Source organism: Hypomesus nipponensis, chromosome 23 (genome assembly GCF_054491055.1).
Source record: "Hypomesus nipponensis isolate SF chromosome 23, ASM5449105v1, whole genome shotgun sequence".
Classification (NCBI taxonomy): Eukaryota; Metazoa; Chordata; class Actinopteri; order Osmeriformes; family Osmeridae; genus Hypomesus; species Hypomesus nipponensis.
Genome location: NC_140383.1, coordinates 18,178,634 through 18,194,402, shown reverse-complemented (window position 1 = coordinate 18,194,402; position 15,769 = coordinate 18,178,634). Strand labels below are relative to the sequence as shown.

General features: G+C 41.8%; 1 protein-coding gene across 10 annotated transcripts in view; it reads right to left on the bottom strand.

Annotated features, from left to right (window-relative positions):
• Positions 1 to 13,649, bottom strand: part of mcm3ap (minichromosome maintenance complex component 3 associated protein) — a 50,712-nt gene extending 37,063 nt beyond the window's left edge. For 2 of the 10 annotated variants that reach the window (XM_084688219.1, XM_084688221.1), the window contains exons 1-17: positions 11,090 to 13,282; positions 10,449 to 10,696; positions 10,174 to 10,255; positions 9,880 to 10,024; positions 9,577 to 9,770; positions 9,086 to 9,225; positions 8,713 to 8,910; positions 7,099 to 7,367; positions 6,833 to 6,995; positions 6,204 to 6,364; positions 4,065 to 4,309; positions 3,484 to 3,746; positions 3,302 to 3,402; positions 2,525 to 2,656; positions 2,183 to 2,296; positions 1,841 to 1,993; positions 1,510 to 1,707 (exon numbers count right to left, since the gene is read on the bottom strand). In XM_084688219.1, the coding sequence (XP_084544345.1) occupies positions 1,510 to 1,707; positions 1,841 to 1,993; positions 2,183 to 2,296; positions 2,525 to 2,656; positions 3,302 to 3,402; positions 3,484 to 3,746; positions 4,065 to 4,309; positions 6,204 to 6,364; positions 6,833 to 6,995; positions 7,099 to 7,367; positions 8,713 to 8,910; positions 9,086 to 9,225; positions 9,577 to 9,770; positions 9,880 to 10,024; positions 10,174 to 10,255; positions 10,449 to 10,696; positions 11,090 to 12,680 (4,397 nt within the window). In that variant the 5' untranslated portion in view covers positions 12,681 to 13,282. Of the gene's footprint in view, positions 1 to 1,509; positions 1,708 to 1,840; positions 1,994 to 2,182; positions 2,297 to 2,524; positions 2,657 to 3,301; positions 3,403 to 3,483; positions 3,747 to 4,064; positions 4,310 to 6,203; positions 6,365 to 6,832; positions 6,996 to 7,098; positions 7,368 to 8,712; positions 8,911 to 9,085; positions 9,226 to 9,576; positions 9,771 to 9,879; positions 10,025 to 10,173; positions 10,256 to 10,448; positions 10,697 to 11,089; positions 13,283 to 13,314 lie in introns of those variants that run through there. The other 8 variants (XM_084688212.1, XM_084688218.1, XM_084688213.1 and 5 more) reach the window with 6 other exon arrangements.
• Positions 13,650 to 15,769: the final 2,120 nt, after the last annotated feature.

Sequence of the window (15,769 nt, the reverse complement as noted above, 5' to 3'; positions counted from 1 at the left end):
GCCACCTTTTGTCCCGTATTTTACAGTGACGAAGTTGGCAACCCTATGTGAGGTCCAGTTACCAGTGTGACACTTAGAGGCATTAGTAATGGCTACATTTTACTGAAGTATATGTCAGAGCCTTCTTTATTTTTACTTGTGAAAAGGTGTGGTCAATATAGGGCTGGGCGATATGGGTAAAAAAAAAATCGATATAGAAATTTATATTTACATTCGATAACGATAATTAAATGATAGACCACAGATCTGTAGTAGCTAAATAAGTCTCCTCCTCAACTTTTTCCCTACACTCAGCATAAGGTTTAGGCAGAGCAGTGTGAGATAAATGTTTGTGGCCAGGGAGCACGTACCTGGGGTCAAGTAACTTAAGCTTTTTAAAACCTTGCTTTTTATCAATAGCCCACTTATCAATACCTTGGCGCAAACTCACACTTTCTGCATGTTCCAACGAGTGATTTTGCTTCAGGTGGTAAAAAAGGTTTCATATATATTAGTATTATAATTGGACCAAAACGCTGTTCTTATATGTCCAGAGACGTTATAAGAAATCCGCAAAACCGTTTGCAGACCTCTCCAGAGGTCCGCAAATGATTTACAGACCTAGCAAGCGGTTGCCTTGGAGATGTTGACAACATGGCGTCTGCACCAGATTCGTCGTGTTTGAATTGGGATTTTCCTACGTGTTGTTATATTATATAAAAAAACTAATATGGACTTTCAACAGATCTACCAACACCTTTGTAAGCAGAGATTTGTTAAAACGTTTGTTAACCTAGACCGTAGGTCGAGGTCAAGAAGTCCACATTTGCAGTTTGTCATATTACCAGACTTGGTAACCACCTGTTTGTTTACTACACCAATTCGCACCGATCATTGCTCTGCTCTGTCGGATTTCAAAAAGCCAAACAACTTCCAAATAACTGAACAAGACTAACCCTTTTTATCAACAATTTCTTCATTGGAAGTTGCTCCCTCGCCATGGCTATCGCTGCCACTGTTTTCGGCAATAAGAGTAATTTTCCGCAGTTAACATTAGCTACGTACTCCACTCTACCATTTCTCCGCAACTTCCTGCTGCATCACAGAAATTAAATGGACTGCTGTTCCTAATTATTCTCTATCGACATTATCGATATTATTGAAAATGAATTAATGTTACGAAAACTTTATCGAGGGATGTCATTACTTTGATAGTTATTTTTATCAATTTATCGCCCAGCCCTAGGTCAATACTTGAGTATTTTTAAACATGAGTATCGGTACTTCTACTTAAGTAAATGTATAATTTTGCCATCTCAGATTTTTGGCCAATATATCAAAGAATGTATATACTACCAATGCATATGTTGTTAGAATTGTTTTTGTTTGTTGAAAAGTTCACTTTAAAGCTTAATATACAACAAAAAAGTTCTAATGAAGACTCAACACTGAAAGCAAGTTGTCAGCACTGATGAACTGAAGCTTAACGTCATGAAGGCTGAACGACATGGAGGGTAAAAGACTTGTTACCTGGTGCTAGACAGGGCCATGTAGCCGGTGTTACCCAGGTTGACCAAGCCTCGGGCAAGATGCTCCATGGACGGCCTGGAAGGGGCGCTGGGGGCCAGGGCTTGGAGTTTGAAGTGGGGGTCTACGCAGCATGGGGCTGCAGGGAAGCCTCGCATCTGTCTCTTTAACTGTCTGCGCACGGCAACTACATCATGCCACCTGAGGAAGATGGGCCGAGGTGTATTACTGTACAAACATTTTTACACAGAACTCCAATTCACAACAAGAAAGTAACAAAATTAGTATGTTACTTTAGTCTGTTAATCAAATGTAACTTAGAATTCAAGATTGCCTTCTGATGTATTTGTGTATACGCTGTAGCTCCACTTGCAAAACTTCCTCTACCAAAAGGACAATCTCTTCTTTTAAAGTCTCGTCCACCAAGTTGGTACACACTTCGTCTGTGCAGCGAGCAACACATGTTGCCTTCTCTTCCAATGCAAGCCTGACAAAACAAAGACATGAGATACAACAAAAACAAATAATTTCAATCATTCTTTATGTTAATGTCCCTCAATTTGTGACACCAAAACACAACAATTTAAATCTCTTCCCATTTTAGGGGGGGAAGGAGGTTGGACACCAGTTTGGGATTTGACACCAGCGTTTGACCTGGGTTGGGGATGTAGCTTACTGTATCTCCAAAGCAGCAGTCTCATGGATGCACTCGGTCAGAATCTCTTGACTGATCTTAGAAAAGAGGGAGTCACTGAACTGAGCAAGGAAGGCCTCATGCTCCTGCTTCTTCCTGACATGGGGAGGAAAAGGAAATTATAAAATATTAGGTTTTGAATTTGATTAGTATTAAGATTTAGCATGTAATGTGACAAAGATAGATACATAAACACCACAAGTCCAAACTGGTCAGGTCAGATGCAATCACCTTTGGTTACATAACAGACATTAATATACAACATACATTTGTTTCAATATTATACTACTACTGAATAAAAGGAAACATGATTATGATTTCCACCTGACTTCCTCCATCTCGAGTTTCTTTGCTGCAGTGATCTCTTCTTCCAAGTGAATCTCAAATGCAGACACCTCTTTGAGGACCTGCTCCACTACCTCACTTACCATCACTTCCACCTGCCCACTGCTCTCACTGAAAGCACAGATTTTGTATTAATTCAACACTGTTGCCAAACTTGACATCCAAAAGTGCATTTGGTAAGTTCAGCAGAAACTCAAGGATTACAAGTGCACAGTTCCAACAGTATCACAGTGACCACTGCTAAGGAACAAGTTACAAGACATAATGCAACAGAATGTCAGGATGAAATGCAACTTGCTGTAAAACAGTAGCCTGGCTGCCAGCCGAACTTAGCCACGCACACAAATACATTTGGTCGGGAAGTTCGGTCTGGAGTTGCTCGGTCTGGGAAAAACTAATGCCCGAACAAGAGCTGTTCGGACCAACCAAATTGTCAGGGCGGGCTTTATACGATGGACAGATAATCAACAGTAACGTAATCAACCACGTCACCTAAGAGCGCTTGAGTTGAATACATTTTCAACAAACAACATATTATGTTGCTCTGATTGGTTGTAGGTCTATCCAATTTAGCAAAGAGGCATTTTTTTGCGGGTTCGGTTGAAACACGCCCCATACTCACAGCCCAACGGAGGCGGTTTTAGACTCATTCTGACTAGAATTATGAGTATGACAACCTCAGGGTAGTGAAACAGAGCATTGCCTTTTGCTTTTATTGGTAAGGGTTTACAGTAGTCTGTGGAAGTCTGCACTTACTTGAGAGCAGACATGGCATAGTCTGCCCCTGCTCTGGCAACCTCAAACACCACAGCCTCAAGCACTTCCTCCACCACACCCTCCAGCTCAACTAGGATGTCCTGGAGAAATTAAATGGGAAATATAAAAATAAAAACAAAAAAACATACACTATTCACAAAATCTCAGTCGTATTGTCTTGCCTCATCAGAGTACACAGGCTCTGGTTTTGGTGGGGGTGATAGAGGTTGTATGGGCTGCAGCTGAGCCGCAGGCTGGACCAGCTGCTGGGGCTCTGAAACGTGGGTCAATGCACCAAGTTCCCCTGTCTTGTCAACAACTGCAGGCTTGAGGGGCTCAGGGACGGGCTGGGGCTCCCCAAACAGCCTGGGCTCAGCCAGCACCTGGGGTCTGATTTCAGCCTCAGACTGGGCCTTGACCTCTGGCTCCAGGGCAAAAATTGGCACTGTCAAAACACAATGTGGTCACAGTGAGAAACAGTGAATTGTTTTTTTTTTAGGTCTATTTATTGATTATTTCCAATGTTGATGTTTTTAATGTATACCGAGTTTTTTGACAGTTTATAAAATTACATTTGATACAGTCTATATTTTTTTAAGTCAGGCCATGGTTATAAAATAATTAAAGCAAATAAAAAGGGGACAATTGTGTTATTGTTATAAAAGCAATCATTCTAATTATATTAGTTCATTTACAATTTGTTGGACAATACAAGACCACAATAATTTACTGTGCTAGTCTATATTTTGCATAAATCCTTTACCTGCTGATCTCATGTGGCTGGTCCTGATGGTGGAGGTGGTGGGTTCTGCCAGGAGCCCAGTGCCCCGGTATTTATTGTGGGAGTCAAAGCTGCAGACTGGAGTGTGTTGGGTAGGTTTAGGGAGCGGACCTCCGTTCACCACCTCCCCGATCAGCACAGTCCTCTTTCTAATGATGGCCTCAGACTTCCTCTGGAGCAGTGAAACATCCGGGTCCTGGTAGGCAGTCCGACTCAGCTCCACCATGCTACGGGGGTCATATACCCACAAACCCTGGGTCAGCTTAGTTGAAGAGATTATCCCTCTAACTGCAGGGTTCAACGTCAACATTTTTTGCCACTGGCCCCACTGAAACTTACTGGCCCAAAGACTATTTTTTCTGGGCCCCCCCTAAAAAAGTTTTAATTTATCTTTGTTACAACAAAGCCAAAGACTTATAAGTTTTGTTATTATGTTAACATGTTTAACCACTTATTAAACACATCCTGGATATAAAAAGAACAAAAATGAAATCACATTTCTAGTGATAAAAAAACTAAGGTAATAGTCAGCAAAACAATTGATTTTTAACCTCAAACATGATGTGCTCTCTCTCCTGCTGACAGCCAACTCTGCACAACTCTGTCTGGCTGAAACTGTGAAACCTCTGGTCCCTCAATGCCAATATATAAAAGCTTCCATAGCATTTCATCAGTATGATACCGAGTACCCAATAGGGCTGTCAAAATTGCTCAAAAATGACGTTCGGATATTCCCTTAAAAAAAAACATATTCGAATTTCTGGTTGCGCATTAGGTACGTCAATAACAGGACAAGTTAATACAATGAAACAGAACTACTTGTATACTGTAGGTAGGCCTAATTTATTTAAGTTTAAACATATTTGACAAATTACCTACACAAAAATAAGTAAATGAACTAATGGCCAAGACCGCAGACCTTGGCCTCTCGATCGCACACACGCAGTCTTTCCTTCTCTCTCTCCTGCACTGTCGCGCTCTCTGCGCATACAGTGTAAAATTAACGACAACAATAAACAAATGCTTCTGATCAAGAGTTTTGTGCAAGCAATTTAAGGTTGCGATTCTTGTCCCAAATATGGCAGGCTTAATTCAGTGATAGTTTACACACTACTTTAGCTGTAGGCTCAACAAGTTAACCATCAACTGACCAAAATCCGAAAAATTTCCAGACATCACTGTTTAGATTTTTTGGGGTTACAATCGGTTTCTCTGCTGCGGTCAAGCTGGGTTCTGCACTTACTGCCATCTTCCACGCAAGTCAACTGCCAGCAGTGACGCTCAGGCACGCGCCCACCTGCAAAGCAGACGAACGCTCTGTCGCTGCTGTTGTGTTTTTTATTTTTTTACATTCGAATATACATTTTCACATTCGAAATTCGTTTTGTTTACCACTATTCGAATACATATTCAAATTTGGAATATTCGTTGACAGCCCTAGTACCCAAGTCAACACCATTCTTCTGCTGCAGCTCAATAGCCCGGGGGAACAAGGCGAACGGCTGGTCTGTCTTAATTACGTGATATGGCGCTGTTTTAAGTTGTGCAATAACACGATGGGCATCTGCATATAAATTCCTGACCAGCATGCAAACCAGGTGCTGGCTGCTATTAGCATGGCTGGTCAGGGATTGTTTTGAAAATTGTCAGTGCCTGTGTAAAAAGATCCGCTTTTGTCTGCTTTAGACAGGAACATACGACGCAGTGCATCTTAGTTCCATAAAAAAGTTGCTTCCGTTTGAGCTCGTAGCTCTCCTTCGCTGCCAACTTCACTTCAGTGTCTCATGCCAGTCTCGCGCCAGTTGTTAACAAATCTATTGAGATTAGAGAATTACAATTTGACAACCACTCGTCACTCACTACTCAACTCTTGATTGGCCAACGTTGCGCCCCAAAAGTTGCAAAGTTATTTATGCATTTAGCAAAACATGCAGGATGTTAAGTTTTACAATGCAATTTTCTTAAAATCAATGCTTTGCAGCAGCCTGATCGGGACATTGAGTTGCTAGTTTAACTGTCCCGAAGTTACTTTTTACTGGCCCCGGGCCATTGTTATTGTCGAGCCCTGAACTGGATGGGGTGTATGTGTGTGGGTGTGGGTATGTGGGGGGTTTGACTAACCCGTCACTGATATTAAGTCCATGCTGTTGGATGAAGTCTGTGGCCTCAGCTGTGTTACGAAACATGAGCATCCTCACCATGTCCTCAATGGGGAATATGGTTGACCTCTGGGAGCCCACAGTGTGAGCAATGTTAAGAGTCCTCAAAGCTTTACCCCTCACCTACCAATAAAAACACACAAAAAACACACCTGGACAATGAGTGCACAATACTTTGCGAATTATCATTTGGATAAGGTTGTGCCCCTATAAAGTGGGTTCATAATTCAAAGTCTTCTACACGAATAACATGAAAAACAAACAATATAGTTTTCAGTAAATAAAGATGTAATCAATGTTATTTTGCCTGCAGCAGTTCCTCGTTCCGTTATCCGTCATATGTAGCACAAACTCTTTTCTTTATGTATAGTGACATAATAACATCAAAGACGAAAGATATCATTGCTTTTTTCTACTCTTATTGAATTAACCCACTGTCCCTTCTTGAGACTATAGGCAAGAACAATGCTCCAAATGTGCACTCTATGCTCAAAAAGTCTGCTAATGGCAGCGAGGTCTCTAGATCTGGTAAATAAGCCAGTAGCATATTAAACAACACAACATAAATGAGTGTGAGGGCTTGGTTCTGACCTGATTGAAATATCTGTGAAGGAGACAGCCGGATAGGTACGAGGCAGATTTCACAAGCTTGAAGAAGCGCACAAAGTTGTTACTATTAAGTGTAGCAAAGGCCTGGACTGCAAACTTCACCTCGGGAGAATTCCGGACCTCATCACGAAATTGCTGCACCTCCCTAAATGGGAAAATAAATAACATGTTGCCAAATAACCACACACCATGCCAGACATGAAACTCAAATCCCCCCAAAAAGGTGTTGAGTCGTATTGGTGACTGACCGGAGAATGTCTCCATCATTTAGTTTGAGCAGAACATTGTACTGGCGGAATTCGGCCTCTTGGGGGCAGAAGACACTCCGATTGGCTAGGTCCTGGTACATCTCTTTAAGGCTCTGCATACACTTGGTCAGATTTTCGTTATTGATCTTAGCGTCGAAAGACATCATGGGCTCCTCGCACAGGTGGTGAGCACAGTGCACATGGAAGCGGGCACATTTCTCAATCAGTGACACTGTCAAAGGGTCACACAGGTGCTGTTGGGTAATGTCCTAGTAGGTAGAGAGAAATTATTTAGAGATGCATCAATACATGGGCCAAAACTCAGAGTAGTGGACAGGGATCTGAATTTAATAGCAACTAGGGCTGCAACTATTAATCTGTCGATTCTTTTTTCGATTAATCAATGAATCGGATAAAAAAAAAAAAAACATTACCAACCCTTTATTCAAAAACAGAACTGAGTGAAAATTCACAGTGCAAAAAATCTTCAGAATGTGCACAAACAGGCACACAATTTTGAAAAAGTTATTAACATTAGTCTGGATTTAATGCTATTTTCAGAGATTGGCAATTTATTTGAGTTTTGTTTAAAACATTTTTGAAAATTGAAAGGTTGTGTAAGTAGGCCAGAATAATCTGGTGTATATGTAAGATGTTTTGACACCATTTTTTTAAAAGTTACGATTTGCGAGGATTATAGCTATTTTCAAAGATTTGTGATTTTCTATCATTTTATTTGAAACTTAATTGAAAAAGTAAAGGCTGTGGAAGTATACCAGACATTGTTAAGATACTCTGGTGTCTGAGGTTTCATATTCATACAAATATTATTAAAATCTACATTTTTCAAAATGGTATGGGTAGTTTCACGCGGTCCTTAACGCGACGCTGCAAAGTAGCGTCTTCCGAATGTGAGACGAATGTCGAATATGAAACTAACTTCACTTCTGTCAATTAACACACCTTTTCGACGGATTTAGTGTGAAATGCTGCACACCTTGGATGACTTAGGTCGTACTTATTTCACCGCCATGTGTTTCAGAACAACGTTACTCAACAACGTCTCTCAGATGGTCTTTCCACTACCTCCGCTCAAGTAAACTTTTTTTTTTTTTTCATACTCAAACATCTCCGCGACTTATTGAGTGGTGTAATAATCGCGCAACACAACAAATCGATAATGAAATTTGTTACCAACGCTTTTAATAATCGATTTTAATCGATTTAGTCGATTCGTTGTTGCAGCCCTAATAGCAACTTAAAGACTTTAAAACATACCATAACAGAAGATATTTTACTATGCTTCCATTGATTTTACTTTCACGTGAAGTGTATATTTTTTCTTCACATTTATTATCTGACATACAATTGAAGTTTCTACACATCACTTTAACAATAGCAGCACTACTGTTTATTATGCAGAGAAGCCAAATAGGTTACCAAACTACTTTTTATAACATCATACCACACCCATGCCAGATGTGTTGACACTTTTTGTATTATTACAAAGAACTATACTATAAATATATCCTCCAGTTCAGCATGCCTACAGAATCCAGTTACCATATGCATAGTATGTAAAGACCCTGATGAGACAAGCCTATGTGGGCTTACCTTACGAATACCACGGGTCCTGTTCCACACAAAGTCATACCAGTCACGGTAATTGTCATGGCCCTGGTCCATGATCTGGCTGACCAAGTACTCCATGGTCATGCTGAGGACATTAAGGGGCCGCAACTCATAGGGCAGGGGCTCCTCTTGGTCAGCTGACGACCGGCTGTATTCTTTGATGGCTGCCACGTGGTCCACCTGCTCAGGAGTAAGATGGCATGTGAGATGGCACACAAAAGCATATTACAAAGACCTGATCAACTACAACTGATGAGGTAGGCTTTGATAATGGATTAGAATTCATATTATTAAATCATTAGTGATTTGACTAAGTTCTGTCATAGAATTTCCAGTAGGATGAATCAGACTTCACCATCTCTGTGTTGGGGATGACCTCATAAGCGCTCAGCTGGTTGCGCGTTTCTCTCATGTAGCGCTCCTTCTCTGGACACATGTCTGGACACGTCCCCACAAACACCTTTGACAGGTCCAGGTCTGTCCGTTTGGGACGACCTGAGCCACCACACAATAGATCAGCCACATGTTCCTTGCTTAACTAACATGACATGCCCACTGGTCACAAGAGTGCTTTGACATCAAGTCAACCAGTCCACCCAGGATGGTTACTTTGTGGTCATTGTTACTAGTGATATGGTGCAGTTACAAATTGTGCTCTCCCGATTAGCTACAGACCATGTGAATTGTATTTGTATGAATGGATTTCAGTGTTTTTTCTCTGGCCTTAGTGAAAATGTTTTCTTAGAAACATGCAGTCAGCCAATGTAATGATTAGTTAAATTACATCATGGTCCTATAAAATCTTTGACCAGTGAACTGGGAGCTTCGCAGTAGACACAAATTTACCTTGACGCAGGATCTTGTCCCTTTGTTCCAGGAGGCGGTACTTGTCCTCAGCTGTGTCTGCCTGCTGGCCAATCAGGTGGAGGAGGGAAGAGGGAAAGGAACAGTCTGAGACTTGTCCCTCAGAACTGGTTTCCAGTTGAGGTTCACTGTCAAACTGGAAAGACTTGGCAACAAATGACTTCTTCCCTGGTGAACTGAAAAGACAAGACAATTTTGTGATGTACAAAGATTATTTACAATAAAATGGTGTCTGTCAATCTCACAAAACAACTTCCTGAAATCAAACTATGTTTATTTGGTTACCTGAAGTTGATGGATGCAGTGCTGCTCACAATGGGAACTTTGGGTGGGGGTCTTCTCAGTGGGGAAGACAGGAAACCCCCCAGTATAGGGCCTGTGGTCTGTGGCTCCTCTCTTTCTGGTGGTCTCTCGCCTTTGTTCCCTGTAGCTGAAACAACAATGAATTGCATGACAAATGTATTTGCAATAGATAAGCAAGGAGGCAGAAGCTTTTCCAAAATAAGTCCTTATTGACACAAAGCATGCATTTTGGTTTAATAAAATACACATACATACATACGGGGATTTTAGACTTACTTATTTTTTTTCTTTGCCAGAAGATAAGTAGCTCATGTTTGTGCAGAAGTTTGCCTTTCTTTTTTGCCTTTGCTGCTGATGTCTAAACGCAAAATGATCCAGAGGTATGTTTGAGGAATAAGTGTGCAATAAAATGCTATAATTCATATAGTCAAATAGCAGAAAACTAAGAAATGTGCCATCTATCATTTAACTCATTTGCTGTAAATGCAATGTAATACAGACGCAAACATTTTGGTTATAGCTATCTCTGAAGGAGACAAATTTGTTCTCACATGATCTTGGAAGTGAACAGTCGCCAGATTCTTTTGAGGCCGGCACATAATCCTACAAATTTTCCCAAAGCGGCCAAAGTGCTTCTCAAGAATATCTTTTTTGTTGAGGTTGGCTGGGACATTCTTGCACTGGATGTTAGTGGCATCTGTAGGAGACAAGCCCCCTAGGCTATCAATGCTGTCCCCACGTTGGGCTCGCCTCACGCGGGTCTTGGTTTCAAGCTCTTTGTCAGGGGTTTCCACTGACCCTTGAAGAGGATAAAACATAAAACAATTATAATAGCACAACAGCATTGTGTTTGATATTTACACTTGTGAAACATTGAATACAATCCTGTTAAAAGTAAAGCCAGGTAAATTATCCTGGATCTAGATCTGCAAGGCATCAAACCTATTCACAAATATTGTGTCCTGGAGGGGTCTTTAGTCTAACAATTGGATTGGTCTAGATGATTTAAAATCTTGGTTAGCAGACATGTGGGTGCAAACTGGTTAAAAATGCTTTAGGCCAGACTGACAAACCAGACAGACAGCTATATTTATGACAAACTACAATCCTCTAGCATTATTAGAAACCACATCTCCTTCTGCTACGGATTGCAGCAAATATGTAGCAACCGAAAATATATATTGGTGCTTACCCATCTCCTCTGCTTTCTCTTTAGTCTCTCTCATGACAACTGATCCACTGGCCTGTGTTCCGGTTTTGTGGGTCCTCAGGGCGAGCGTGTCTGCAATCTCCGTCTCCCCCAACTCTGGTTGCTGCAGCTCCCCCTCTTTCAAAAGCTCCCTCCGCACCACATTGCCCGTAGACTTCATTAGCCCTGACATCGCGCTATGGAAGAGCCCGCCCATTTGAGCACGGGACCTCAGGAGTGGTCTTTTTGGAGGGTGTCTGGGCTCGTCTGTACCAGCCTGTGAATACTCTGCATTGGTTGGATTTCCTGCAGAAGTACAGGGACTCACAGGCTCCTCCTTTCGCTTGGTCCCTTTCCCTAGCCTGCTTAAAATGGTCGGCTCAAAAGCACTCTCTTGGTCATCATCTCTCTCCTCAGCTCTCACTGGGCCCTCTGTTTTGGCTTTGGAGTCCCTAAATGCCAAGGTGTTATCTGAAATGGCCATCGGTGGTACTGGTTGGGAAAGGATGACTTTCGGCACAAAGCTGAAGGAAGATGGGGTTCTGGGGGCTGACTGCTGGCAGCCAGCTTCTGTGTTGAAATTGGTGTTGGTATTGTATGGAGTGCCTGGTTGGGAGAAGGTGAACTGCAGCGTGCTGGAGGTGGCATTGGTGGTGAGGGGGTCATTCTGGCCGATACCACCACTGGGAGCAGAGATGGTGGGAGCTGCCGCTGGCTGTGAGAAGCTGAAGCCAACAGGATCATTGGTCAGCAGACAGACGCCAGAACTAGTGGACCCACTGCTGTCCATACTATTTGATGATGGCTGGGAATCACTGCTCAAGGGCTTTTCTGATGCAGCAGTAGGCAGAGGGTTGGCAGGCTCAGGGCTAACACTGAAGATGGGCTTGAACAATGCCTCATTGCATGGTTTAAAGCTGAACTCTGATGTCCGGAATCCTATGTTGTGAACTGCACTGGGAGCTGTGCCAAAGGAGATGGGTGTGGTGCGTGGAAGTCCAAAGGGAGTCTGACTGCAGCTCATGGACTGCCCTGACCCAGAAGAGGGGGTAGTACCTGATGACACCTGGGAAGTTCCAGAAAGGAGGCTGAAACCTTGAGTCTGCTGCCCAAACTCAGAGGGCTCCCCAAAGGCAGATGTTTGTCCAAATGCAGGGGTCTGTCCAAATACAGAACTCTGAATGTTCCCAGTTGCCTGTCCATATGATGGCGGAGGACCACTAAATCCAGTGCTACTCTGTCCCAACAAGGTCTGACCAAAAGCTGGAGCTTGGGTCATTGTGGAAAATGTAGAGGATGGTGAAGAAGCATGGTCAAGCCCACCCCCGTTCCCAAAGAGAGAGCTCTGCCCCAGGGACGGCCCCTGCCCAAAGGCAGGTGATTGCCCAAACATGGAGGTTTGTTCTGAGGTCGGACCAAAATCTGATGGCTGACTAAAGGCAGATGACTGCCCAAAAGTCGCAGTTTGCCCGAAACTTGTCCCTTGGGAAGAGGTAGTGGATCTTGGCTGTCCAAAGGACTGGAACATGCCCGTCTTGTTAAGGGACTGGAAAGCTCCGCCTTGTGGTCTTCCAAACAGACTGTTATGATTCATTATAACAATTAAAGTATTTCCTTAAGTGTAAGTGTATATTTCAGTGAGGACTTAAGGCTCTCAAAGGTGGTGGCTACTGTTAATGGAATACAATATGAATTGATTTTTGTTAAAGGCATGTAGTTTTGCAAAACCACGAGCACAAACACCAAACAAAATGTGTCACACCATCCAAGTCAACTGAATCTTTCAACGTCGATTCAAAGGACCTGAATTCAACGGCAGCAAGCAATTAGTAGAACAAAGACATGCTATCAATGTCCAAAATAGACCAACATACAACAACAACAAAATCGTCTAAATGCTTGTACTCTAAAATGATTTGCAATTGACGCACACGTTTTACAGGCGTACTAGCCTTATGGGTTTCTTGAAACATCTAGCGTAACACAGTATTTTGATTCTAAAGCAACAAATCTCACCCTGCCTAAACCAGGTTCGGAATCGTTAAACTCAACAACTGTACTAGAGCCATTTTGTTTTTTTGGAGCGGTACTTTCGGTATGCTTAGCATCTGAGCTAGCGAGCTAAAAAATAGTAATCTGGTATTAGCGAATAGTGGTTCCGTGTAGGTAGAACATTAACATAATATATCGCAGTACATTTGTAATAAAAAAAATAACGATTACTTTACCTCATACGATGGTCCTTTGAAAAGTAACGTTAGAAGATAGCTCCTGATATTTCTCAACCTCCACGAATCAAATGTTTACGATAGAATACATACAGTAAACATGGCGTCCGCAATATTTTGAAAACGTCCGGTAGTTTTTAGTCCAACTTTCCAGCTTTAGATCAGCAACCTATTAGACATGATCATTTTTGAATGACATTGTTCTACTTTCACGTCGCTGTCCTTAATTTAAAATGCCTTTTATACTTTGAAAGGCAGGGAGCTACAACTTTGAATCTCATTAACAAGCCAGTAACGGAACCGTTGCTGTATATACGCCATGTTTTAACTTCCGGCCTCGAGTCCGAAAAAGCATTTCCGGTTTTGCCAATTCGCATTCAGAATAAGAGCAAAGAGTGTGCTTCTAGTATAGTGCAACTAGCATTACACCACCGAATTAACGTTTTTGCACGTTTTCCGTGGTACAATGCGAGTTACTAGTTAATAAAAGTTGAACCACATGAAAAATATATACATTTTGATTCTTCATTCCAGTCTTCGGATTCATCCAAAAGTATTAAAGTACTCAGATTAGTTTATAATAAATCCTGGATTCTAATTGGTTGGAAAAAATACTCTGCTCTTATTTGTGGAGGGCCAAGAACATATTTTCTCATCCTTGTTATTTAAGATCATAAGAACACACAAATGCAGACTTTTGGAATTATAGATAGGGCACAGTGCCCGGGATGATGTCGGTGACACACAGATTTTTGGAATTATAGATATAGTGCAGTGCCCGTGATTCAGCTAGTAATGACAGAATTTCTTTGTGGCTTTGGTACCTATTTTCAGTACAATTCGTTTAACTTCAGACGTGTCTTCGGGTAAAAGATTTGTTCATCTGCCGACTGTGTCTTCGGGTAAAAGATTTGTTCATCTCCCGTCCATGTCTACGGGTAAAATATTTGTTTTCCGACTGTATCTTTGAGTACGAGTCTTTGGATCATTTTTCACGTGACTTGCATAGGCTCAGAAGAGGAAACTGAAAGGATTTGTTTACCTCATTCGCATGACTGCAAGGTTTAGTATAGTAAGACTGATGGAAAAATTGAAGATGTAACTGTTATCCTGTATAAGAATGATTCTGTGTTAAGCATTCCTTGTGTGTAGAGAGAGGCCTACCCTCAAATATGAACTTTGGATAACACGAGGCATACGTAAACAAGGTGACCTGGGCTGACCACTCTCTCTTACTGGAGAGGCCATGAAAGATGTCTGTCCTTATCTGTGTTGGGTGAATCATATGGTCAAGCTTACAGGGGTCAAAGAGCGCACACACGCACACACCCGAACACGCACGCACACACGTGCGCCAGGTCTATGCAAGGGAGCCAATGAAGAAGAGCCATGGTACATTTGCATGCCTTTGTCTTGGCCAATCACTGTAAAGAGCAGTTCTGTTTAAATAGATAGCTAGCACAACATGCTAGCAGACAAACTTTGTAGCACAATGGCGTGTGATGTTTTGTCTCCTTGCTTCCGCAAGCAATAAAGCTTTCTTAAACTTGTTCACCGACTGACTGTGCAATGCTTGATAGATTACTATTTCTGACAAAGACACAGGGGCGTTGCTAGACCCTTTTTACTGGGGCGTGTGCCCCAGTATAAATCTGCTGAGCCCCAGTAAAATCTAAAATGTAAGTTTTAACTATTTACTTTGAGTCAGTGCATTAATTTATATTGATAGTAATGGAAAAAAATTTATGCAGTATCATTTACTCTTACAGACGCTTTTATCCAAAGCGACTTCCAAGAGAGAGCTTTACAAAGTGCATAGGTCACTGATAATAACAACAAGATAGCCCCAAAACATTGCGAGTAGCCCCAAAACATGAAGCACATATTGTGAACAAAGTGCCAAAGGGAAGAACCATAAGAGCATGTAGTTAAACAAGTTACAATTAAACAACATGAACCACTTTAAGTGCAAGTGTACCTGTAGAAAAAACAAGCAACAATAAAAACAATATATCACAGCAAGTACAAAAATGTGAATCAGTTACCACTAACCAGGGACGGACTAGGGGAAAAAAGCGGCCCGGGAGTTATACTGTCAGACCGGCCCACTCAGTAAACTGTGGGCGGTCCACTCAAAACATGGCACGTTGTCCACTCAATGCATTGCACGCATCTCAAACCATGATGAGGTAGGACTTACAAGCAAATACCCAATGACAGAAGTTTACATTTAGGAGTTTCGTTATGCATTTTACTTTATTGAATTTTAAACTGTGACTTGTAGGTGTGTATGGCATTGTTACTTATCTCTCACTTCTTAATCAGACAAATTTGACACAAGTAGCTCCTAAGCCATGTAATTAATATCTCCAGACATGCATTGACGTCTCTCCTTCACAATTAGGATTCTGAATGCACAGATGGAGTGGTCCCTCAGAACATTTATGATGAATTG